General features: G+C 46.3%; 1 protein-coding gene across 1 annotated transcript in view; it reads left to right on the top strand.

Annotated features, from left to right (window-relative positions):
• The first annotated feature begins 1,879 nt into the window (after positions 1-1,879).
• Positions 1,880-27,250, top strand: part of LOC116946703 (DBH-like monooxygenase protein 1 homolog) — a 33,332-nt gene continuing 7,961 nt past the window's right edge. The window contains exons 1-8 of the mRNA XM_076069968.1: positions 1,880-2,358; positions 2,803-2,949; positions 4,600-4,779; positions 14,328-14,411; positions 19,850-20,029; positions 20,365-20,467; positions 21,673-21,863; positions 24,046-24,131. Coding sequence (XP_075926083.1) covers positions 2,071-2,358; positions 2,803-2,949; positions 4,600-4,779; positions 14,328-14,411; positions 19,850-20,029; positions 20,365-20,467; positions 21,673-21,863; positions 24,046-24,131 — 1,259 coding nt within the window. The 5' untranslated portion in view covers positions 1,880-2,070. The remainder of the gene's footprint in view (positions 2,359-2,802; positions 2,950-4,599; positions 4,780-14,327; positions 14,412-19,849; positions 20,030-20,364; positions 20,468-21,672; positions 21,864-24,045; positions 24,132-27,250) is intronic.

Genomic DNA, 27,250 nt, shown 5'->3' with positions numbered 1-27,250 from the left:
TAACCCAATCGAGACCAAACATATATATAAATAAATACCTTGATCTGTATGTCACCAAAACCTCTATGGTACTTCCCGACAAGGTAGAAAGCTCTAATTTGGTACATAGGTAGCTTTTAGGACACAAACAATGGGAACATCTGAAAATCCTAAATCTCAATTTAAGTGCCCCATAAGCATGTTTGTGAGTGCCATTCAGAAACCGACTGCAAATACAATTAAAGCGAGAACCATTGTTCTATCTTTTATTGTTTTTGAGATATTTCGGATTCAAGTGGTTTCCAACGAAACATACAAATTTTTGATTTAAAGCTTTCGTGACTGCAGTAATTCATATTCTTAGTTTTTTTCGGTAAAGTCACGTTGAAGAGAAACAACAAAATAATAAAGTATATATAACAATAAAAATATATATATATTTTATTATTTTGTTGTTTCTCTTCAACGTGACTTTACCGAAAAAACTAAGATTATACAAATTTTTGTTCAAATCTGAATAATTCGAAAATGGTAAAAGATAGGTGTTTCCCCTCATAGAGCATGAAGTTAATACATTTTTGTTTTTTCTAATACAAATAAGAACGGACTATTTAAATTGAGCAGTTACGTATTTAAATATAAGTAATTGAATCAAGTCGTCAACAATTATTTTTTGAAATTTTAGAGTAGTTAGTGTCTGATCGTAAATTTAAAAAAAATAATATCAGGTTAATTATTATATTTATTGAAAACTTTTACCTGGCAAAGACAGGCTTTATGAACTAGTAACATTGGCTTTGAGATTCATCGAAGATACTGGTGTTATATAACTATCAACCACATCTGAACAACAACAGGCCGTTTCGGACATCGTCATGAATGGAAAAGTAAAAACCAGCCATAGGAGTGTGACTGTTGCCATGCAATCCAAACTATGAACCACTGCAGTCTGCGATCCTTCAACGGAGGAGGAATCACAAAGCTACACGGACTCACTTCTGAAGCTCTGTCGTATCTAGGAGACCTCGACAAAAGCATTTGGCTCCTGAACATATTGCTGCCACATGCTAGAATATAGTAGCTAAGTCTGGAGGGTCTACCTTTAAGTATATAATGAGTTCTGGACATCTATGATACTGGACATGTGTGAGAAAGAGCTTCATAGCTCATCGGATTTCTCCAGTCTCAATAAAGATTCTGATTTTGAAAAACAAAACCCTTTTTTGATTAGAACATGCGGGAGAAAGCCGGAGTCTCCAGAGAAAGCGACACATACATGAACACATCATATAAGCCAGATATCTACTTGATGTGCTCTAATTTTAGTCATGTACATGTTGCACTATGACCCCGGCGACCCGAGTTCGATTCCCACTCACGACCAATAACATATTTGCACCGTTCCTGGGCCTCTGCTAAGTCGACTCAACCTCAAATGAGTACCTGGTGCAATGTGTAAACATGACCACCTGGGAGACAAAATCGGCCGGATGTGGTGCTGGCCACCCATCCACTCGTGTGCCTTGCCCGACTTTATACATGTTCGCTAACAGCACATGCCTCAAACGTCTGTAAAGCTATACAGACATTTGAGGCGGCTACTTGTGCTGTGGTCGAAACGTCGTGAGAATTTTATTGTTTTATTTTATTATTTTATTCTCATTCTATGTGACTTTACCGAAAGAACCAAAGAAGAACTATACGGGGATCTTTGTCTTTGTTGCAATTGGCATTGGCGTGCCGAGCCATTGGTGTTAAGGTCAGCCCACCTCATCATGTGCTGGCAAGAATGTAAAATCACACAATCTGTCACTTGTCATCGGGGTTAAAATAGCACATGCTCGCATTGTCGGAAAAGAACATTTCTTACTAAAATATGCACCAGCGATGCAGCGGAGGGGGGGGGGGGTCTAAGTCACAGGATCTGCTGGCACACATTTAAATACCAAATTTTTCGCACCTCCCCACCTGCCTCGTCTGTCTCGGCTACCACGGTCCCCTCTCTTATAAAGACATCACGTCCTCCGTGTTCACTGGCAGCGCTGCGTCTGTCACCCAATCTATCGACCTCTGCTTCGCCACGTGTGGACGATGTCGGTGAAGATGATGGCACCGACGGTTGTGATGATGGTGATGATGATCACGGGGGTGATGAAGGTGTCCTGTGCTTTGAACGTCACGGGCAATCTCACGTTCAGCGCGGTTCTGGCATCCGGAAACTTCCACGTCTCGTGGGCGTTCGACAGCGAGCAGATCGTTCTGGAGGCTCAGGTTCTCACCCTGGGCTGGGTCGGCCTGGGGCTGAGCTCCACGGGAAAGATGGCTGGCTCTGATTTTGTGGTCGGGTGGGTGGACAGCGCAGCCGCTACCCATCTCGTGGTGAGTGGCAGACGACGCGGTCCTCACTAGGAGAGACCAGTCGGCTGGGTTCGATCCCCGCATGGCCGTGGTTTCAGGACACGATCATATTCACCTTGATGACCACCACTAACCATGATCATCCCTTGTTGTCGCCATCATCATCATCATCACCACCGAGTGACGATGATGCTTGTGGCAGTGTTGCAGTTGTGGACATTCAAATCAATTCTGGTGTTGATGATGGTGACGAAGACGCTTTGGAAAAACTAAACGTTATAAAACTGGGGTCAAATGCATAAAATGGTTAACGCATTTTCCAAGGGTTTAATGAAAACTTGCTTTTACGCATTATCAGGAGTGTTACACATTAGAGATCACCTTTTCTGAATTTCTCATTCTGCTCTCACAAACATGATGCCCTCTTCACTTCCTTTCCCCGCTGGCCTGCTGCTGTGCGGTCAGGACGCACACATCGAGAGGGCGCGCAACCTGGTGCGGGACGCGAGCCAGGACTACAAACTCGTGCGGCTCAGCGAGAACGGCACCCACACGGTCATGCGCGTGGTGCGCGCGCTGCGCACGTGCGACGCCAATGACAGGGACATCACCGTGCGTGTTGCACACACACACGTGTACACACACACACACACATGTGTACACATACAAACACGAGTATAAAGACAAAGTTCCCCCATATAGCATTAACAGACTGTAGGGGCAAGTGCTGTTGGCGAGCACCACATAGACAAAAAGATACACGAGTACACATACTTGTACACACATACATACATACACGTGTGTATGTTCGTGCATACGCACATCCATACGTGTACCTTATACATACACACATGCGTGCATTTAGAGACACAAGTGTACAAATAGGCACCGAAACACAACGACAGTCGTATATTCGCTACTAAAAACTCAACACTAAGTGGCGGTGATGTCAGCTTGGTGCTTGTGTCAGGCTAGGTGCACTTTGAGGCCACGGGAAAGGTGGAAGACTCGCTGCAGACAGGAGGTCACGAGACAGACCCAGGTGTTAGGGGTTGACTGCCTGAGATGACTGTAAGATGCACCAGCTGTGCTCTCCACCGTGCCAACTGGCTGCGTTTTATTTGCCCGGCGCTCCGCTCGTTGTTGTGAGCGTCCCTCCTCCGCCCTCCACAGTTGTTGGAGGGCGACTGCCTCCAACTTCCCAGTAGCATCCTTCACGAGCCTCCTCCACCGAGACCGATCTTTTTTCCGCTGATAGCAGTGGTCGGTAAGTTCAATCAGTTCCAGGACCTCTTTTGCACCACGTACACCAGCCAATCTTCCGTCTAGCCTGTGCCCGCCAGCATAGCCCCCACTATCCAGCCAGACAGAACCTGCTTGGTTGAGCACGCTGTAGTTGGCCATACGGGCTACATGACACATTCAGCCAGCAATTATGCTATCTTATACCTGTGCCTACGTACATGATTGCTGATTCCTATATCAGCCATCTGCACCCACTGATGATGCCCTATGTAAGGCGGAGGACATGAAGGTAACGGGGATGGTGGGAGTGTTGTGGGAGATAAGAGAGGTGAAGTAGCCAGAAGTAGAGGAATTAATGTGGAGCCTTATGTCTGAGTGTTTTTCACTTTGTTCACTCGATCGTTCACTGGCGGTCAGTCGCCTCGTTATCACTCTTCTATCGCTACTACGATTATTACTCTGTGCACGTGAACGTCACCCATTGATTCCTCCACCCATGTTGAGGACTCGGATCTACCAGACTGTATTGTCTCATTCATACTGCGTTGAACCACCACAATGGAGGTCACAGCACTTATCTTTCTGAATGCCACTACAACATAGTTTTCCCTGCTGGCGTATCTAAACACGTGGAAACGTCTAGAGGGCAGTGGGAATTCCGAGGTCAGATTAGTAAGATTTTTCTCACTCATCAGAGGTCGTACTCAGATCGTAAATGTTGTGGATTTGCTCTCCAACACACCGGTGTGCTGTACTAGTAACGAATTGTCATGTTCTTTTTACGTGACAACCCTTACTAATTGGCTGTGTCGGGTGGTGGTGGGTTTAACGACACATTTATATTTATGCGATCTAACTTTAAAAAAAAACCTGTATTATGGAGATGTTTCCGTTAACATTTCTCAGGATTTTCTTCGATGATTCCCTCCATGTTTTTCAATGTTTTTTTGAGATCTCAAGTCTTATTAACGCATGTGTCCCCGCGTCACCACACCCATCCGTGTCTCTACTCGACAGGAGGACACGGTGCGCCTACTCTGGGCCTACAGCACCGAGGACCCAGCGAACGAGACTCAGATCCAGTACCACGGCACGGCCACGCGGGGCTCCAAGAGCGTCCAGCTGCTGAGCCAAAGATCTGCCATGGAGCAGCCCCTGCCCCAAAACTACTCCACGTTCGACATAGTGAACGACAAGGTGACGTGACAGTAAGAGTAACTTTTGTGCAGTCATTGATGACGGCGATGGTGGTGATGATGATGGCGGGACAAGGTGAAGGTGGCAGCAGCGGTCACGTGTCTGGTGCCCTGTCATTGATGACGGGTATTGGATGATAACGATGATGGTGTTGCTTCATTACTTTGGGAGCAATGGATTGAACATTCATGTAGTGCCCCAACCCCCTGGTCCCCCCGCCCCCCGTCAGTACCCCCCCTCTCCCTCAGGGGAAGCTAATGATTAAACACGTGGTGACCGAATTCTGCGAGATCCGACTCTACCTCGTGTCCCGGTCTCAGACACACGCGCTAAATAAAACAAGTGATGATAATAACGATGGCCATCATTATTCTACGAATATGATTACTCAATACAAACATCTTCTGTCCATTAAACACAGGTACTTTCAGAAAATGCTAAGTATCCGTAGAAGGCTATGGTCAGCAACATAATTTCGACATATTTTTTGGAGAAGTGGATTGAATAAATAAAGGCGTCAACATACGCGGAGGAATCCACAGTGAACACGTAAAACCACATGTAGAGGGAGATAATGTTCAAAATCCACATGCATGGGTCTGGAACCCACGAGCTGTATTGCTAAGTGTCAGCTCGCAGCCTGACATGGTTAGGAGTTTCACGGTCCACGACGATCAATGTGATACACCAACTCCAGTCTGCTAAACAGTGAATCACAGTCATGTTCCCATGTATCATCGAGTCACGACCGAATCGTTGACAGAGACAAATGGGGTCACTGCATCGCGCGCTTTCAGATGCGCTTCTGCGGCCGTCTGGAATGCTCTTCCGATATTGAGAAACAACTGGATGTTTGCAATTTGAAATCTAAATTTAAAACTAATTTCTTTAAAACTGATTTTTGTATTTAGTTGGTTATCCTTCCCCTGCATCTCCGATTAACACGGTTGGCTACGTATGGTGCGAAATAAGTTCAACATACACGCATCGCTGAAATCGGTGTTCCTGGGATTCTTTTCTACTTCTGACAAAACATTGCAGCGAGTTAATTTTGTAAGCAACAGCCATGGAAACATGAACACTGAGACGAGCAGTATTTGAAGGGCCGGATTATGATATTGCTGGGGCTCTAAGCTATGTCGAGCTTAAGAGGCCTCATTGAGGAATCCCTGTACATTTTTGTCATATCAGAATGATAATAACCGTTCCTGAGGATTTCTTTTCTTTCCCTATCGCTTTTATTTTTCAACCGATTATGTCAAACTTTGAACCTCGTATTGTGTTTTTTGTTGTTGTCGTATTTATAGACCCCCCTCATAATGTGAGGCCCTAAGCTATAGCTTACTTAGCTTATGCCTATACCTGGCACTGACTGCATCTGCTGCACCTGTGTATAAATGAGCAGGCCTGACTCTGCCGGCGAGACGCTGTGTGCCGAGACTGGTGCAGAGTTTGTTTTTTGCTTGTCTTGAATGAACGCTGCTGAAATAACGCACTCCCAGAAGGCCGTGCGGCCGATGGGGTCGTGTAAGAAATAATTCCACTGCATTTGTTTTACTTGAAGAGACTGATATATGTTGATGGAGACTTAATGTCAGATTATATATTTTTGGCACCAATGAGACTAATTAGTATCCATAATAGAGGTTTTTCTTTGACTGCTTAGTATTGGACGTCGCCTGGGAAAAAGGCAGGAGTGATGTCTCTACAGACCGCGTGACTTTGTAGCTTGTTGACTTGCTGCATGATTAGGTCAGTGTCTGTGCAGTCTATAAACCACAGACTATTGCCAACACCTCATAAAGGGCTTATAAATTTCCCTCCTAGCAATGTGTCCTGAAAAGGTGGACAGGTGAGCTCTGATTTGTTGCTAAATCCACCTAACACCTGTAAAAGGAGCTGAATTATTCGCTCCATCTCCATGGGAAATACCCCCATGGAACCCATCGTCTCCTTTGGTTGCCACTCTCTGTCATTATAACTCGCCCACTCAAGTCTACTGTTTACAGCGCATTTAAAATTCTGAACTAATGAATTTGAACGTAGCAATACTTCCTGCTAGATACACGGTTAGACTTGAAAGAATAAAAAAACGAAGACCAAAAAAATGTGTGGCACTTTTGATGTGCGCCACAAATAGATTGTAGAATTTTTTTCTAAAATGTTCCAGTGGGTGCAAGATTGAGTCATATTGCATGTTACGCTATGCCGACTCAGCGACTGCTGAGAGAATGAGAAAGATCGAGATGAATCCAGTCTCAAGGTCAGGTGATGTCAAACGTTGATTGCCTGACTAAATGCCTTCAAACTGAGGTAACTTCAAGGAAACTATTACCGGCAATCGCTAGTGGTACTGCATCTCTTTTTCAGCAACTATACAAACTTAACAGTGGAATTTGCATACACAGCTGGAGTTTTGTCTATCCAATCAAACCAGATATTTTGGTTTAAAGTGTTTGGTAAAAAATGATTGGTCTATAGCTTGCAACCTCGGGCAGTCATATGAGCTCTGCATGTGATCTGATTGGAAGTTTCAATCCCAGTTGCTCAGTCGAGGGTACAATGTTCCAATTTTGTACGATTTGAAAAACATACTTTAAAAAAAGATGAGGAACAGTGTGGGAACGATGGCCAGTAATGATTACCCAAGTATTCCATGCCCATCAGAGAGCAACAAGTGACATCTAAACCGTATAATTCCTCAACTACAGTCATTTTGAAAAGCTATGAACTTGGTCTATCAGTCCCAAGACTTTCATCCCCACATGGACGAATTTGTCTCGCTCCTCAATCCAGTAGCTCCGAAATACACGTCGTGTGGACTTGTTCTCACCCCCGGATGCCACAGTGGCGAGATGTTAACTACCTCACCTGATATGCAGAAGTCGTGGGTTCGATCCCAATCCTGACGCCTGAATATTTGGTCGCATGGATTTTTTTTCGGGTCCTCCGGTTTTTCCCTCCATATTTAGTAACATGTGTTTATAGTATGTGGCTACTATCAATTTTCACATGATAAGCCACTTTATTGAGCTATCATTTGTGGCCAGGTCGCTTCTGAAATAAAGCTATATAGTTCAGTAAGCCTTATCTGGTAAAATAAAACATAGTTTAGTTTAAGAAATCGTGTAAGTGGGCCTGCCAAGAGGAACTATTGTCCCATCAGAAACAGAAGCCTGCAGGCAGCTAGAGAGCTGTAGTTCCCAACATAGACAGCAGCCGATCCAGAATCAGGGGCGGCTCGTGACATTCACACCCAGTGGAAATGGTGTTGTAATTAAGAAAAACCTCGTCATATTATTGGCCTTCCCTTGAACGCGATATAACTGTCTTTTCTACCAACGGTCGGCATTTATAAACAAAACGAAACAAAACAACAAAGCACTCAAATGCTGTCTCCATGACCCTCAGGTCCACACGACACAACCCCTTTGACACGGCCAAAAGCCTAAAGCTAAAGATCAGCTGACACGACTCAACAAATGAGCCAAGGCAACCAAGACACTGTATACTGTACAATAACAACCACATACCATTGTACACCCACCTACACAAACCTTCCCGAGGCACAAATCAGACTGTGGTGTTGCACTGGTTTCTCATGTGAACAATTTAAAGTGTTATCTTCATTAGGCAATTCACGTTGACGTAATAATTTTAAAAAATGTAAACACAACAATTGATAAAAAACATTTTTTATTAGAAAAAACATTCCTGCGGAGGGAACTGGTAGGAACATTGGGTTGCTCGGTCAATGGCTAGGGTAAATGGTGGCGTGGTGTATTCTGCAAATATGCCCGACTGTGAGGGCGGGCACAAGCCGGCATGAGTAGGTGAAACGTTGAGTTTTATAAGGGCACCACGGGGTGACCAGACCCTCCCCACCCAGCCCCACCGCTGCCACCCAGCCCCACCCTCCCCGCCCAGCCCCTCCCCACCCAGCCACTCCCCACCCTTCCCCTATCCACCCAGCCCCACCCCTCCCATTTTTGGATGCACGACGGACGGACACAATAATCCCCTGTGGGCTGGTGGTGTAACCAGAGGTTCCTACCAGTATTAACATTTCTCATCTTCAGCTTCTTGGTGGGGCAGCGCCCCAACGCCCCTAGTGGACGAACCGCGCCTTGTACAGAATCCCGTCTCAACAGGAAATGCTCCGTTATATGGCACTCTACCATCCGGAACATTGTATTAACGGGCATCTGTCACACACGGCAATACAAATCTTTCTTCACTTATCCAGAAACAATTCCGAGAGCCGTGCGCTTCGCATAGATCTGTTGTTATCGGGAGCTTCGAGATTCTGCCGAGTAAATTGCGCTAGCGGCAGTTTCTACATGCAGCACTGTACTACTGTACTCTACACTTGTCCCCACTGCTTCTCTACAATCAACTTAGAATGCTCTAAAGCTGACCGATGAGTTTCCACTATAAAATAGTATAATATTTGTTACATGCTAGTTTAAATGTAGGCTTAGTTTCTTTCTCGAAAAAGTTTCTTGCACTTGCAAAATGTGAACCGTGAGTATAGACTCTCAGAGAACCAGTATATACAGCAGTGACATGTGGTGAGGTCAATGGTTGGGGAGGCACTGGCTAGTATCAGAGCCAGAATTACACACATATGAACCCGATAGAGGTAGCTTAAATTCACTATTTAATTGGCAGGTTGCACAATGACTATTGGTTAGGCGGCCGTATGATTCATATTTCATAGCAGCATTCTTTACAACACACACATACAGGCGAGTCACGTATTCGATTCACGTTTTATAGGCAAATGCAGTTCCACTATTCATACTCATTCAACACAAATGAAAATATATACAGTCCATAGATCAGATTGGTACATACTGATCGTCTGAACTAGTCTAGAATTTGATCTCTATCTCGTGGGCGCTGCTCTTGGTCAACGTCGCTTCACAAGATCGACCAGTAGGTGGGTGCGCTTGGTCGACTTATTGAAAAACGTCGCAAGTCCCTCAACTGTTTAAAAAAAAACGTTTTACACTCAGGCATACATATTGCTGAATGTGAGAGCACCAGGTTCAATTTGTGTGCATAACAATGGGTAAACGTGGCTTCAGGTACCTTTTCTTAAATCTTGGCCTGCACCCCATTAAGATCTGATGCCACCACAGAGGCACCGTCATAAGTCTGGTTACCAGCTTTTAAACGCAATTGTATTTATACTCTTTGGTTTTATTCGGTAAAGTCACGTAGATAAAATAAAACAAAATAAAAGAAAATAATTAAATCACGACGTTTCGGAGGCAACACAAGCTTCCGTCTTCAGGTGAAAAAGTCAACGCAGAATATCTGTGTCAGGAGTACAGTTCAGAGACAACCGGGATTATATACAGGTTAAGGGAGGGGGGAGGAGTCAGTAAGGGGGCGTGGGTGGGTGGGAGGGCTGAGTTAAGCAGCCTTTTGATAGGCTGCTGCGGGTAACAACTACTTCGCACTGCACGGGAGTGGGTAAAATTGTATTTCCCCAACACTCCAAAAACATAATCAGTAATAACCGGTGCTTGTCTGTTTGGTGAGGAGGCAGGTCGCATTAATAAGGTATTTTAAAACCTCACGGTTTTCCTTTACCTTAGCATTGTGGATGCTGATATTTAATCTCCGCTGTTCATTCAAAGCCAGATCTATCCTTGAAGCTCCAAAAGTTTTTAAAGCAATTTGAGTTGTCGATTTTTCATGTTTGTTGAGGCTCCTTGGTAGATTTTTCAAGTCACAAAATCACGCGTTAGTCCAAACGTTGTCGGTAATGGAGAACATAAGGCAGGGAATGCAGTAAAGGCGGTTTACTTCGTAGCACAGCCACACAGCCAGTATTTTCGTTGGTACCACTCCATTTGAAACGACCGTGTTATTTTCTGTCCCTTCGTTTGAAGTAGGTCCTTAAGCTCAGGCATTGGTCTTCCATTGTTTATCACTCCCTGTTTTGATTGAAAGTCCAATTTTGAGACATTTTTAAAGTTAGATATAACATTTTCTATTTTTGCAGCCGCTGGAATTTTTTTTGCTAGAGCTGGCTAACGTGGAGGGAGAGCGAGCGTCAATTACGTGGACTCAAGACACGCCCCCCTCAGTGAGGCAGATGTGATAGCTGCCTCCCCTGGTGCTTTTTCATTGCAGTTTTATGACGAGACCAGCGAGCTTAAATATCTTTATACACATATGTGAAATAAGTTACCTGGACTATTGAAGGCGAGGACATGTAATGAAGGGGTCTACAAACATTCCATTGGTGGCATACAGAGAGATAGTAACAGGCACGCGCTTATTGCCTGCGCTCTATCCAGTTTCTGAGGGGTTATGCAATCAGAGGGGAGGCTGAGCGCGTCGCTGCCTCACCTCTCATCTCTCCCTGTATTTGCAGCGAAGCCCCGTAAAATTGGCAATTTTGACTAGAAAAAAATATTGGCATAATTAGAAATTACATTTATAACACAGATCAGTGGAAAAATTGTCATATTTATTTTATTATTTGCTTTTTGTAACAGCTATTTTCATTGGAGTATGCCAGGTGGGGCTCTGCCTCTCCTGACCGCACGTCCCTGATATACAGTAAACCCTTGTTAATTCGACACATATGGGACTCTGGCCTTGCCGAATTATGTACAGTGGTATTCCCCAGTACCTCCTGCCCTAATAAAAAAACAATCTGAATGTTTTCCAAACTCTTCACACACCATACACATTGACACACACACCTGCATCAATTCTATCCAAAACTTTGCATTTGTCTCGCAGACTAAAGGATGTACTTCAGTCCCTTTTTTATTACTTCTTGATGTTGTTGTCGACGACACTTCTGAGAGGGTTGGCTTGCACAGAGTACATAAAGAGGATAAAGTCCAAAGCAACGGGTCCGCACTAACGCTCACCATGCGCAAAGTGCAGAATCACTGAACCGGAATTGATAACTTGAAAGCATTTAGCGTGGGGCTCTTGAAAGTGCGGGGCATATGTAGCTAATCTTGATTTGAAGCTTTCGTGACTGCAGGAATCCATGCTCTTTGGTTCTTTCCTTAAAGTCACGTAGGTATAAAATAATAGATCACGACGTTTCTATCGCAACACAAGCGACCGTCATCAGGTGATACAATCACGGCAGGGAAACTGCTGAAGCAGGCGAGAGAGCTGTCATGACAAGAGGCTATCGAGGTAGAGTACATGGGCGGGGCGAGTGATGGAAGAGAGAGGGGGGCGGGGTTGGGGTTAGGGCAGAGTAAGATCGGCGGCGGACGGGAGAGCTCGCCAGTAGGCTTTGGCAAGGTAAGGTAAAAGGTAAAAACAACGAGCCTATCTTTACCCTACCTTTTACCTTACCACAATACAATCACTCTACCATACCTTTTACCCTTCAGCAAGTAAGGTAAAAGGTTAAAAGCAACGAGCCTACCTTTACCCTACCTTTTACCCTCACCCCATACAAATTGCCTGATTACAGGGGGGTAAAGGTGAATGAGTTAAATTATGACGTCACCCTGCTGCTCTATTTAAGACCGGGAGCAAATGAGGGCTTTACCATTCTGGCGAATTGCCCGATGATGCTGGATGTAATTACCAGCGAAACGTTGTACTCAAACTGTAAATGTTGTGGATTCACTCTTCAACACACCGGTGGGCTAAAGTAGTGACCTATTTGTCTTTTGTCAATGTGACACTTTTTTCTGATTGGCCGTGTCGGGTGGTGGAGGGTTACGACACATTTATAAATAACGCGATCCAACCCAAAAACCTTTATTATGAATAATATTGGTCGCGAAATACTACGTGTTAAACCTACTGGGGTACTACTACACATGAAAAAAGTTTATAACAGGTAAATGCTAGGTAGAGCGCTTTATTCATCTAGAATACTCTCGATGATTCCAATTTTACACGCTTTCTTTTAAGTCACTGTTGTTGTTGTCGTTGTTGTATCCTCAAATCTTGTAACTCAATTTTAACCCACTTCCCAATGCGGTTTCGACTGCAAACTTGGTATACTTATGTCATACTGATGACAATACTATATTCTATCATTAAAAATAAAATAAAAATATTTTTTAACGTAATTTTTTTGTTATGTTTCGGCTTGGGTCCAATTATCCACTGTCAACTGACATTGGCTGTAATTGCCCACAGCACCTTAAGTTATGGCAAGCTTCGGGGCCACTTCCTGGAGTCGTGGAGTTCTGCCATTACTCGTAGATTTAATTAAAGCATGTTTAAAAAAAAGTTTTAAAAAAAATATTACTTGTTAAATGAATACCACGGACTGCGCCACGGAGCTTTTAGCGGTTAACAAGATAACGTATTTACCGGGTAATACTTCGCGCTACCTTTACCCTACCGGGTAATTCTTCCAAGCTATCTTTACCCAACCCTTTACCTTACCCATTGGCATGTCGACATCTTTACCCTTTTTCTTTACCCTTTTACCCGGTAAAAAAGGTAAATTACCTTATCTTGCCGAGGCCTACTCGCCAGGGGGAGAGAGAGGGGGTGGGGCAGAGAAAAGGGAGGGGAGGCAAGGGGGGGAGAGAGAGGTGTGGGGCATAGAGTGAATGTGGCTCAGAGAGTCGAGAATAGCTGTTAACATAGGCAGGCAGGAAGGGGGACATCACCACCAGTTACGACTTAAACCGGTTAATAACGTCCTTCCAATTATTGCTCAGTTTGTATGTAGCTCTCCGGCCGCCACCGATCTTGCTGCCCCGCCCCCCTCTCTCTCCCATCTCTAGCCCCGCCCACGTACCCGACCTATATCGCCTCTTGTCACGACAGCTCTCTCGCCTGCTTCAGCAGTTTCCCTGCTGTGATTGTCTCACCTGATGACGGTCGCTTGTGTTGCGATCGAAACGTCATGATCTATTATTTTCTACCTACGTGACTTTACCGAAAGAACCAAAGAGTACATATGTAGCTACTTTTGCTACGAAGCTAATCTGGCACTGCTTAAACATAATTCCATTGCATTTTATTTTAGTGTACAATGGTTTGATACCCCCCCCCCCCCCTTGAGTGAAGGTGATATTACATTTAAACTAAATACGGTTTTATCTTGCTCGCAAGGATCGTGACTGATAGACAATACGGCAGGTGACAATAGCAGCCAAAGCAGCGAACACACAAGGAGCTGGCAGCGATGAAATCAGCTCACATGCAGGAGGGTGATGAATGGTGAAACTGTGGACACGGGGGAGGCCTTCATATAAGAGTGGACAGATCATAACTGACGGAGATTACGATTTCCTTGCTGCAGTTAAAACGTCTAGTTCGTCATGTGCAATGAAGAAGGGCCATTGCACGAAACGTTGCCTATTATGTTTTTTCCCCTTTTAATACCACACCGGTGTTGTTGAAATTGTTGAGTTGTTTTTTTTCCCATTGTGCTGGTGCACCACTGCCAACGCAGCAGCAACAGCATCACCAAATAATGTTTATTTCGTTTGTTAAAAGGTCACTGTGGCCCAACTTGCTGCTGTTATGAATGTTCACATTCTCAGCCCCCTGCTTGTTATAATTTTGTTTGTTGTCCGTTACAGTTCCTCATTCCGACTGTCGCAACGTACTACTCGTGCAAACTCTTCCAATTGCCCAAGCTGGACAAGAAACATCATCTTATCAAGGTGTGTTTGAATACATACATGTTGACAAAAAAAATACACGAGTTCTCAAATACGTAGTCTCTAACACTTGCTCCAACAAGTGTTGGGGCAATTGCTGTTAACGAGTTGAAGGAAGTTGAACACCAGGGCCCTCAGTGCGCACAGCTCAAGCTGACCACTAGGCCCTTGGGTGCTTTTAGCGTGAGCTGACCACAAGGGCCCCCAGACCCCTAAGTGCCTACAATGTGAGGGCCCCCCAGACCCCTTGGTGTTTAAAACGTAAGCTGACCACTACTGCCACCCAGACCCCTCGGTGCTTACAATGTGAGGGCCTCGAGTCCCCTTGGTGTTTAAAACGTGAGCTGACCACGAGGACCCCTGGGCCCCTCAGCGCCTACAGTGTGAGGGTCCCTGGGCCCCTCCACGCATTAAAGCGTGAGCCGACCACTAGGCCCCCCGGGCCCCGTAGCGCTTACAATGTGAGGCCCCTCGGTGCTTAAAGCGTGAGCCGACCACTAGGGCCCCCGGGCCCCGTAGCGCTTACAATGTGAGGCCCCTCGGTGCTTAAAGCGTGAGCCGACCACTAGGGCCCCCGGGCCCCGTAGCGCTTACAATGTGAGGCCCATCGGTGCTTAAAGCGTGAGCTGACCACTAGGGCCCCCGGGCCCCTGGGTGCTTATAATGTGAGGCCCCTCGGTGTTTAAAGCGTCAGCTGACCACTAGGCCCCCCGGGCCCCGTAGCGCTTACAATGTGAGGCCCCTCGGTGTTTAAAGCGTGAGCTGACCACTAGGGCCCCCGGGCCCCGTAGCGCTTACAATGTGAGGCCCCTCAGTGCTTAAAGCGTTAGCCGACCACTAGGGCCCCCGGGCCCCGTAGCGCTTACAATGTGAGGCCCCTCGGTGCTTAAAGCGTGAGCTGACCACTAGGGCCCCCGGGCCCCGTAGCGCTTACAATGTGAGGCCCCTCGGTGTTTAAAGCGTGAGCTGACCACTAGGCCCCCCGGGCCCCATAGCGCTTACAATGTGAGGCCCCTCGGTGCTTAAAGCGTGAGCTGACCACTAGGGCCCCCGGGCCCCGTAGCGCTTACAATGTGAGGCCCCTCGGTGTTTAAAGCGTGAGCTGACCACTAGGCCCCCCGGGCCCCATAGCGCTTACAATGTGAGGCCCCTCGGTGCTTAAAGCGTTAGCCGACCACTAGGGCCCCCAGGCCCCGTAGCGCTTACAATGTGAGGCCCCTCGGTGCTTAAAGCGTGAGCTGACCACTAGGGCCCCGGGGCCCCGTAGCGCTTACAATGTGAGGCCCCTCGGTGCTTAAAGCGTGAGCCGACCACTAGGGCCCCCGGGCCCCTGGGTGCTTACAGTGTGAGTGGACAACTAGGGCCTTCGGGGCCCTGGGTGCTTACAATGTGAGGCCCCTTGGTGTTTAAAGCGTGAGCTAACCACTAGGCCCCCCGGGCCCCGTAGCGCTTGCAATGTGAGGCCCCTCGGTGCTTAAAGCATGAGCCGACCACTAGGGCCCCCAGGCCCCTCGGTGCATACATCGAGCGTAATACCTGGGCCTCTTGGTACATACAGTTCATGCTTAAAACGAGAGCCTCTCGGAGAGTAAAGTGTGTCTGTACAACTGAGGCACTGGATGGCACGCTACAATATGCTGTGACAAGATACAATATTCACCAACAAGTCAGTTCATTCTGCATCACAGGACAGTTTGAAGGGCGTACTATTATGGCAAGCCGTTCGTTATTGGACTTACCGTAACTAGCTATCCCTTTATTTTAGTTAGCTGCCATTTCCCCTAGCTAGCTGCCCATGTGATTCAGCTTGTTAACAGAAATTAGTTAGCTAGCTGCCATTTTTGCCAGCTAGCTGCCCTGACAAACAAATTATCTGCGCTAAAAAGCCAGCTAGTGAGACTGAGGGCTCGTCGTTTGTTGAGAGCTTAGTGAGCCTTTGACAAATCAATTATTAAAAATACACTGCGGTGTTGTGAAACATAAAAAAAATGCCAAAAGCTATATTTTTTCATACACTAACGCATATATAAGAGACCCAATCCATACTTAAAGATTAAGAAAAACCCCATTCATTTTTTCCATAGACCATCTGTTTTTAGATCCACAGAAGTAGATAATGCTAACGTTGACATGCAAATTGTCGACAGCTCTTACGAGTAAATTTTGACTTTACCGAAAGAACCAAGATTATGAATAAGAGTATAGCTCTTACGAGGTATTTTTTCCCTCTCCATCGATGGGGTGTGGCCTATGTGCAAAGTCTCCACCAAGTAATTTCACTGACTTATCAAGTAATTTCACTAACTTATCAGAAACCTTTATTGGTTGTTCAGCCAATGAAAAAAAGTTATCTTTTGAATTTCAAGCAACATAATTATATCTGGCAGGCAGGTATATAAGTAATTTCTTGGTAGGAAAAGCCACAGGCAGATGCCTGTTTTCTTGGTTGGTATGCCACAGTAATTTATTCAGAGACTTTTTCAACTTTTTCTAAAACAACCTTTTTAAAGGCTTTTAAATGCTATTTCAACAATCCCTCCTTAGGGTTATTTTCTAACAGCCTTTTAAAGGGTTAGGATTATTTTCTTATATGTGCTTTTTGATCTACTCAAAGCTGCCTTTAGGTACAAGTAGACTTGATTGTATTTTCCAACAACAGTATTTGAAGGGTGTTGTAATTATTAATATATATTTATTCAATTCTTATTTAATAAGTATTAAGATATGCGATATACTGGAGGGATATTTTGAAAATAGTTGCAACAGTGATTAAGTTCTTGGGTGAAAGAGGATTTGCGTTTAGGGGAGATGATGAACGGTTTGGGTCAACCCATAATGGTAATTTCCTTGGCATCCTAGAATTGCTATCACAGTTTGACCCATTCTTAGCTGAACATATGAAAAAGTTTGGTGGAAAAGGAAGAGGCACAGTGTCCTATCTGTCATCAACAATATGTGAAGAACTCATTGAGCTAATGGGTCAGAAAACTCGCCAAACAATAGCAGATGAGATTCGGGATGCCAAATATTTTTCAATAATTGTTGACTCCACCCCAGACCTGTCACATATGGACCAATTGACGTTCAAATTCTGGTTTGTTAACAGCAGCGGGAATGTGGTGGAGCGATTCCTGGGCTCTGAGCCAATTGAGAGCCACACCGGTAAAAGTTGAGCAGACTTTGTAACTTTCATGGTGGAGGGCCTTGGGTTGGACATCTCAAACTGTAGAGGTCAGTCATATGACAATGCAAGCAACATGTCAGGAAAATACAATGGCCTACAGACCCACCTGAAACAAAAAAATCCCTCTGATAGAGTATGTGCCTTGCGCAGTGCATTCACTTAAATTAGTTGATGTTAACACCTTAGACGGCAGTAGCCCAGAGGCTGACGAGTGTTTTTTTACATGTTGCAGTCACTGTACACATTTTGCTCTTCATCCACACACAGCTGGGGGAAAGTCTTTCGGAAGACAGATGTCAGACTGACATTAAAATCGCTGTCCAGTACTCGGTAGAGTGCTCAGGCAGAGTCAACCAAGGCACTGTGGAGAAGTTACACCCACATTAGAGAGGCCTTCGGTGGTATGTGCAATGATGATAATGAGAAAAGAGATACTCGAATTGAGGACGCTGGACTATGTGCTAAATTGGACACCTTAGAGATGGTGTTCATTGCACATTTCTGGGAAGTCATACTTGACCGGTTCCACACTACAAGCATGCACCTACAGGAAAGTGACATTGACATCTCTGTAGCAGCACAGCTTTTATCTTCGTTGATGGATTTTGTGGTGGAACAGCGAGACCAGTTTGAGGCTTTTGAAAGGGCAGCCTTATATGTGAAAGGTGTCTCTCAGTCATATAAGCATGATCTTCAGCGAAAGAGGAAACACAAAACATTGGCAGATGAGAGCTCAGAGCCAGGTGTGACACTTGAGGGGACGGAGAAGTTCAAAATAGAAACATTTCATGTAGTTAAAGCTTTCGTGACTGCAATGATTCATCTTCTTTGGTTCTTTCGGTAAAGTCACGTAGAATGAGAATAAAATAATACATTGATAAAATAAAATAACACAATAATTCTCACGACGTTTCGGCCACAACACAAGCGGCCTTCATCAGGTGAAGGGACGAGACTGTCTGGTAGGATAGAAGAAAGAACCAAAGAAGATTGCATGTAGTCATTGATAAGCGAGTGGCATGCCTTGAACATCGTTTGGATGCTTACAAGCATTTTACCAGTCTCTTTGGAGTTATGTTTATGTTAAATCAGGTGTCTAACAGTGATGTGATCGTGGAAAAGGTAAATGCACTCTCCACTGCATATCCATCAGACTTGGACATGAACCTTGCCAACGAACTCATCCAATTCAAGTCTTTCATGTCTGACTCTGAGGGTGAGAAGTACCAAACTAATTTGCTTGAGACGTTGCAGGCACTTAATCTGCTGTCAGTGTTCCCCAATGTTTTCGTGGCACTTCGGATTTTTCTAACTTTGCCAGTGACAAACTGCCAGGGTGAGCGGTCATTTTTCCTTTTAGGCAGAATAAAAAATGAGCTGCGGAGTAGCATGTTGCTAAACACGTCTCAGCTCATTGTCACTTATGTCAATAGAGTCAGACCTTGTCAGACAGCTAGATTTTGACGATCTAGTGGATGATCTTGCAAGGGGGAAGGCAAGAAGGACACCAATATAGGAAAGCGGGGGTACGTGGGGCCTCCAACAGACATGTGCCCAGGGGCCCCATGGGACCATGATCCGGCCCTGGAAGTCAGGACCACCACCGCAAAAGAGAAATGCCAACACCATGACCTTTGCTTGTCGGAGTGTTTGATGAAAACTTTTGTTACTTTCGAAGTGCTTTTTTGTGTTGAGTTGGTTGTCCTTCCCCCACACCTCCGATAAGCACGGATGTCCAAGTTCGGTGGTAGCATGGTGAACCACCACCATTCCTTACCTCCTGTTGATAGTGAGGTGAGCCCATTAAAGCTTTGGATTTAAGGCCTCCCACACCCCACCGCCACGACTCTCAGGCCCGATTTCATGTTTTTATTCAGAAGAGCTACTTACTCCAAGGTGTTTAATTTTATCCCGCTTTGAGTAGAGGACTGCCCGTAGCTCATGTTAACAGAGACCAAAACCAGTTCCATTGGGCGTCCCGCAATACACAGAGATCCAGGTGGTACCAGTTCAGCCAGAGCAATTGCTTCTAACGGTAAAAGTATTTAAAGTAGAGGGGTTACCAGGTCCCCTCACCAGACCAGAGCCATTATGGTGGATGTGAGCATGCCACGAGGGTAATCAGCCCATGGCATTGCCCACAACACGCCATGGTTTTTTTAAATATCCGGCACCACGTGGAGGTGGGGGTTGTTTGCCAGACCACTTGCTGCTCCAGAAAGGCAAACATAACCATGTCCAATGTGCTCATCTGCAGGTTAAGCCGGTGATACAGGCCGGCAATGAGCGGTACGTACACCACCTTCTGGTGTACGTGTGCTTGAACACGTTGAACGTATCCTACGTGGGCAGCCAAGCCGAGTGCTACAAGTATTCCTCGACTCATCCCTTCGCCACGTGTAAGACCGTGATGGCAGCATGGGCTGTGGGTGGAGAGGTGAGGCCATCTGTGAATTTAGTAATGAAGATGATGATTGATGATGCCTTTAATAATGCTGTTGCTGATGATTCTAAAGCTGATTATAACATGCAACTGATTGCTTCTAATGATGACAACAAATGACGATAATGGTATCTCTTAATGATTCTGTTACTGCTGATGATGATGCGACTGTTAATTTTGATGAGGGCAGTGATAACAATTAGGATAACGAATATGTAGACAAACTAAAAACATGTAGAAATAAGGATGGTGATGGTGACGATGAAGCTGCTGCTGATGATCATGACAACACATTTGATGATGATTATCATGATGGTGATGTTCTACAGACGTTTGACTATCCCGCAAACGCTGGTTTTTCGCTGGGCTTGGACGAAGACCCACAATTCCTGCTGCTGCAGATGCACTACGACAACGCAGGCCTGGTGTCCAGTGAGTGACTTATTTGAGTACAAAAGTTAGTTTCAAGTAAAGTTATATTTAGCGATTAATACAGCAGAGTATAGCGAGCAAAGTTACAATTACGCAGTGAGCATAGTTAGCATGTGATAACTAGCAATTAGATTCAAGTGGATACACTATACCAGTGGTTCTCAACCAGAGGTATGTGGCAATGTACCAGGGGGTAAGTGAGGTGATTTCTAAATATGTGAAAGTATATAATACATGAGAGTCATTGGGGGATAATCAAGTATGAATTTTCCAATATAAAATATATAAGAAAATGTTTAAATCCATATGGTAACCTAGAACGATGTAAAATATACTTTATCGTAAACAATGTGGTTTCCAATAGTAGTCAGAGAGCGCGAACAAATTACGTCACGCATGCAGAGTGTCCTTTCATTTGATATATTCCCTTCCAGTTACTCAGCTTGTTAGGAAACCTCACGAAATGGACAATTGTGTTAAAATATTGATGTTCATTATTCATACATTTATTTCTCAGAACCACGTTTGGGGGTACAGGAGCCAAACAGCACAGTAGCCAAACAAGGTTGAGAACCACTTCTTTAGACCATTCAATGCTTTATCAGGCGCATCCTATCCTGTCCCCTGCCACCAAGGCCCTCTGTGAAACCCCCTAGTCGGCCTTCCTGGCCTTGTCATGTCAGGTGGTGGAGGGTTCTCACGACACAGATTTGGTCAAATCTTTACATGACCTAGTCCAAATATCGCATTACAAATCGTAATATTGGCTTCTAAATCCCATGTGTCATATTACACTTATACTTACAAGCAAACATATGTATATGAGCATATACAAACTTAATACAGACAAAGAAACAAGACAAAGATCCCCCATATAACCTTTAACAGACCGATGGAGCAAGTGCTATTATCGAGCACATATTAAAGCCGGTACAGCACATGACGGAGGTGGTGTGGCGAGCGCCATGCCCGGCCACCTTTGTCTCCCCATTGGTGATAATGTTTACACTCCACACCAGGTACTTATTTGAGGCTGAGTCAGCCTAGGGGAGGCCCATGACCGTTTCAGATAATCGTCACTGGTGATGGTGGCCGTGAGCGGGACTTGAACTCGGGTCGCCAGGTTCCTAGCGCGGTCCGCTAACCGTTGCACTACCGCACATTTCCACACACGCAAACACGCACACGCATGCATGCACGCACAGATGTTTCCGACAGCTCCGGATTCCGTTTCTACTACACACCCGAGCTTCGCACCTACGAAGCCGGGTTGCTGGAGACCGGTATTTTCGCCTACTCGCAGCACTTCATCCCTCCGAACACGGCGCGCTTCACGAGCTACGGGATCTGCAACACCAAAACCTTTTACACCAGCAACGCCAACTCAACCCTGCAGGTGCTCGCGGTTAGGTTCGAGCCTTGACCCCAGACAACTGACCCTCACTTAACCCTTCATTTGGACTACTCGCTATAACGAGAGTCTAGCGCATGACGGATTACTCGCTATAACGCGAGTCTAGTGCGTGACGGACTACTCGCTATAACAAGAGTCTAGCGTGTGACGGACTACACGCTATAACGTGAGTCTAGTGCATGACGGACTACTCGCTATAACGAAAGTTTAGCGCGTGACGGACTACACGCTATAACGTGAGTCTAGCACGTGATGGACTACTCGCTCTAACGAGAGTCTAGCGCGTGACGGACTACTCGCTCTAACGAGAGTCTAGCGCGTGACGGACTACTCGCTATAACGAGAGTCTAGCGCGTGACGGACTACTCGCTATAACTCGAGTCTAGCGCGTGACAGACTACTCGCTATAACAAGAGTCTAGCGTGTGACGGACTACTCACTATAAATCGAGTCTAGCACGTGACGGACTACTTGCTATAACGAGAGTCTAGCGCGTGACGGACTACTCGCTATAACTCGAGTCTAGCACGTGACGGACTACTTGCTATAACGAGAGTCTAGCGCGTGACGGACTACTCGCTATAACTCGAGTCTAGCGCGTGACAGACTACTGGCTATGACAAGAATCTAGCGTATGACGGACTACTTGCTATAACGAGAGTCTAGCGCGTGACAAACTACTCGCTATAACGAGAGTCTAGCGCGTGACGGACTACTCGCTATAACTCGAGTCTAGCGCGTGACAGACTACTCGCTATAACTCGAGTCTAGCGCGTGACGGACTACATGCTTGAACGAGAGTCTAGGGAGTGATGGACTACTCGCTCTAACGAGAGTCTAGCGCGTGACGGACTACTCGCTATAACGAGAGTCTAGCGCATGACGGACTACTCGCTATAACGAGAGTCTAGGGCGTGATGGACTACTCGCTCTAATGTGAGTCTAGCACGTGACGGACTACATGGTTTAACGAGAGTCTAGGGCGTGATGGACTACTCGCTCTAACGAGAGTCTAGCGCATGACGAACTACTCGCTATAACGAGAGTCTAGCGCATGACGGACTACTCGCTATAACTCGAGTCTCGCGCGTGACGAACTACTCGCTATAACCAGAGTCTAGGGCGTGATGGACTACTCGCTATAATGTGAGTCTAGCACGTGACGGACTACATGCTTTAACGAGATATCTAGCGCGTGACGGACTACACGCTTTAACAAGAGTCTAACACGTGACGGACTACTTGCTATAACGAGAGTCTAGCGTGTGACGGACTACTCGCTATAACGTGAGTCTAGCACGTGACGGACTACATGCTTTAACGAGAGTCTAGCATGTGACGGACTACTCGCTATAATGAGAGTCTAGCGCGTGATAGACTACTCGCTATAACACGAGTCTAGTGCATGATGGACTACTCGCTATAACTCGAGTCTCGCGCGTGACGGACTACTCGCTATAACGAGAGTTTAGTGTGTGACGGACTACTCGCTATAACTCGAGTCTAGCGCATGATGGACTACTCGCTATAACGAGAGTTTAATGCGTATCGGACTACTCGCTATAACGCGAGTCTAGCACGTATCGGACTACTCGCGATGATGAGAGTCTAGCATGTGACGGCCTACTCTTCTGAGCGGCTTGGGTGTTGGCAGAATTGTTTGGTAATGCTGGGAGATGGTGGTGTAGTACTTCAGTAGTGGTACAAGGCGTGCCTTTATCCTCGTCCCCAGTCGGTGTTTCGGCTTCTTTGTGTCATCTCACTCCCTTATCTATTTCACTCACCATACCTCTCTCTCTCACACACACAATTTACATGTAAATAAATTACATGTCACACATGGAATGTTTATTTAAATACTATGCAGTATAAAGAAAACATAATTGAAATACATAAAACACGATAAAAAAAACATTTAAAATACTCCGTAAAATACTATACAACACATTTTAAAAAGAAACATAAAACCGTGTGCTGTGCGCATTCTCTCTTACTTTAGATTCTTCCAACGAGATCCTGTACTTCTTAATGAATTCCTCCCCCTTGCAAACGATGCATTAAATTGATTGATTTATGTTTGTGATGTTCGGTGCTTTGAGTACCCTGTAGAGAGGCGCTTTGTACACGCGATGCATCATCATTGTTATTACCTTTGTGTGTTTAGGGCCAGGTGAATGGCACTATCAATGTTTTCGCCACGTTTCTCCACACCCACCTAGCTGGCATCTCGGTTCAAGCCCGACACTTCAGGTATAGTAGAGTACTGTACTATTAAAACACAGCAAACACCAGGATGCACGTGCCAGATGTTGCATCCAGAACCGCGTTTTCCATGCTGCATGCTGCAAAACTCGTTTGCACATTTGTCCCCTCCCCCCCAAGAACTGCGCGTGACTCCAGGCATAGCAGTAATTGCTACAAAGCCGAACGGGGTACCTTTTTTATTGTCTGCATGCACACACGTGTTTATTTGTGTGTGCGGTATTGCAGCAGGGAAAGGCCAATCGAAATTGGGGGGAGGGCCAATTTATATTGGCCTTTCACTTCATGGCGTTTTTAACCACTACAGCGGCCAAATGGGGGCTCTGGACGGGTGTGAGGGGCTGGTAACCCCTCCACCTTCAATTAACTACCACTAAACTACCATATAAAAAAAATATTAAGCTTGTTCCGGAGGCCCCATGGGAACAGGCGTCTATGACGTCTCCTGACCAAACCCCATTTGGCAAAGCCAGGAGACTGAATTCTTACCCTTGGAGCTCCTCCAGAAACAATAAAAAGCCACTACGGATGACCACGTGGAATGTTCGAATGCTCACTGCGGAGGAGAGGCTGCCAATCCTCTGTCGGGAGCTAGACCAGTACCGCTTGGATCTCTGTGGTATTCAGGAGGTCTGGTGGACCGGCTCTGGCTCCTGCCACCATGAGGGGTGAACAGTCCTTTACTCGGGGCAGGAGATTGCAAAACAACAGGGAGTGGCTCTTCTTCTGAACAAAAGAATGAAGGGGGCGTGGGAGCATGGCGGTGAGGTGTGTGAAGCTGGAAGCCCCAGGCTACTTGGGCCTCGCCTTCCTATCAATCAGAGGTGAGGAGTGGTGGTCGTGGTTACTTATGCCCCCACCGAAGACGAACATCCGTGGAGGGATGCAGGCAAGGCCGATGAGTCAGATGCCTTCGATGACCTCCTGTCACAGGTGCTGGCTAAAGTGGCCCCTCGGGATAGAGTCATCTTGTTGGGTGACTTCAATGCCCGAGTTGGTCATGATGCTAGCACCTGGTCTGGAGTGATTGGAAGACATGGGCCAGATCAGCTCAATAACAACGGTAGGAGGCTGCTAGATTTTTGTGTAGCCCATTGGCTTGTAATTACTAACATGCTGTTCCGGCATCGGCGCATCCACACAACATCATGGATGCATGCCGGGTCCAAGCAAGAACATCTGCTGGACTACATAGTGACGGAACAGCAGATGCGGCCCCATGTCCTTGACACCAGGATCTACCGTGGAGCTGATCTGCCCACTGACCATCGACTTGTCATCTGTAAGATGTGCCTGCCATTCTTCCACTCCAGTGGTGGGCGTACACCCAGGACCCCATTCAAACCCAAAGTGGCATGGTCTCAGTTAGCTGATGAAAGTTGCAAGCGAGAATTTAATCATCGATTGCGGCTGGGGTTGGCATCGTCCCCCACTCCTCCTGATGTCGAGGGGAAATTGGCGAGGTTTAGGACTGTGGCTCATGCAGCTGCAATGGCTGCTTTGGGTACACGGTCAAGACCTCCTCAGAGACCCTGGCTGACAGAGGAGGTGTTCAGGCTGGCTGATAAAAAGCGACAGGCCCACTCTCATCGTCTACTGCATCTCAGAGAATGAGGCTTACCGCAGTCTTCGCTCGGAGGATTGGAGAGCCGTAAGGTGCTGCAAGGATGGTTGGTGGTCACGGGTTGCTGAGGAGATGGAGTCTGCCTCAATGGCCCGCGATCATAAATCGCTCTTTAATTCCATCAAAAAAGTAACCTGCAGCGTCACACCTATTACCATCATTAGGGGAAAGAACAGTGATCTAATCTCCGACCCCCAGGAACAGGTTTGCAGATTTGATGAGCATTTCTGTGAGATCCTGGGGGAGGTTAGATCCCTCAGCCTGGAAAACATCGTGGGACAAAGTGGGGATGACCCTGCTGAGGCTGCGGTGCCTCATATATTGGAAGAAGTCACCCCCTGTGAGTGGCTGGCTGAGGTGCCATCTGTTGAGGAAGTACTGAAGGCGATCCAGAGCCTGAGACCAGGAAAGGCACCGGGCAGAGATGATCTCCCAAGCGAAATGCTGAGGGAAGGTGGCGTTTGTGCACAGACTGCCCTACATGACATCATAACAACAGTCTTGGACCACTGGATGGGTTCCGCAGGATTGGAAGGATGCCCTGGTGGTCCCCCTCTTTAAGAAGGGGGACCGCACAGACTGTAACAACAACAGGGGCATCTCACTCTTCAGTGTGCCGGGAAAGGTCCTGGCAAGGATTATTCAACATCGCCTTGCTAGGCACACTGAGGAGAGGCTTGCGGAGCCCCAATGTGGTTTCAGGAAAGGGCAGTCCTGCACATATGCCATATTTTCTGTCCGTCTGCTACAACAGAGGTTTAGGGAATTCCAACAAGACCTACATCTCCGCTTTATTGACCTGGTCAAGGCCTATCATACCATCAATAGGCCTGGGCTATGTGTTGTTCTTCGTGCTGTCGGAGTCCTTGACCCGCAGCTCAAAATCATTAAGGACCTTCATGATGGTGAGCGGGCCCGGGTAAAACTACGTAGCCGGGAGTCAGAGCCATTCCCTGTACACTTTGGGGTGCGACAGGGATGTCCTCTGGCTTCCACATTTTTTAACATCTATTTTGACCACGTAGTTCGTGAAGCCTTATAGCTGTACTGGAGGAATTTACCTTTGGTACAGATACAATGGGAGGCTGATCGATGCCCAGGTGGCTCCCTATTGCTCAACCATGTTACGTATGCCGATGATCTGGTAATTGCTGCTTACTCAGAGGATGGAGTTGGAGGCACTGCTGCTGAACTTGGAGCTTACCACTAAGAGGTGGGGACTTACTATCAGCCCCACCAAAACTAAACACCTGCCTGGGTATTTTGTACCATCGGACACTCCACCCCCACAACTCCCAATTGGTGATGGGGCAGTTGTGGATAGTGTGGAGAGTGTCATCTTACCTGGGCAGTGTGCTCATGACTGGCTCCGGTTTGACAGCAGAGGTCTCACTTCGAATCAGTCGAGCGGCATTATCTTTTTATCGGTTGCGTAACGCTGTGTGGAAGCTACCTGGTCTGTCGCTCCGCACGGAGCTTCAGA

The sequence above is a fragment of the Petromyzon marinus genome, chromosome 27 (assembly GCF_048934315.1).
Source record: "Petromyzon marinus isolate PM22_M1 ecotype Great Lakes invasive population chromosome 27, UKy_Petmar_22M1.pri1.0, whole genome shotgun sequence".
Taxonomy (NCBI): Eukaryota; Metazoa; Chordata; class Hyperoartia; order Petromyzontiformes; family Petromyzontidae; genus Petromyzon; species Petromyzon marinus.
Note: the sequence above shows the minus strand (reverse complement) of the source record. Positions and strands in the feature narration are given on the sequence as shown.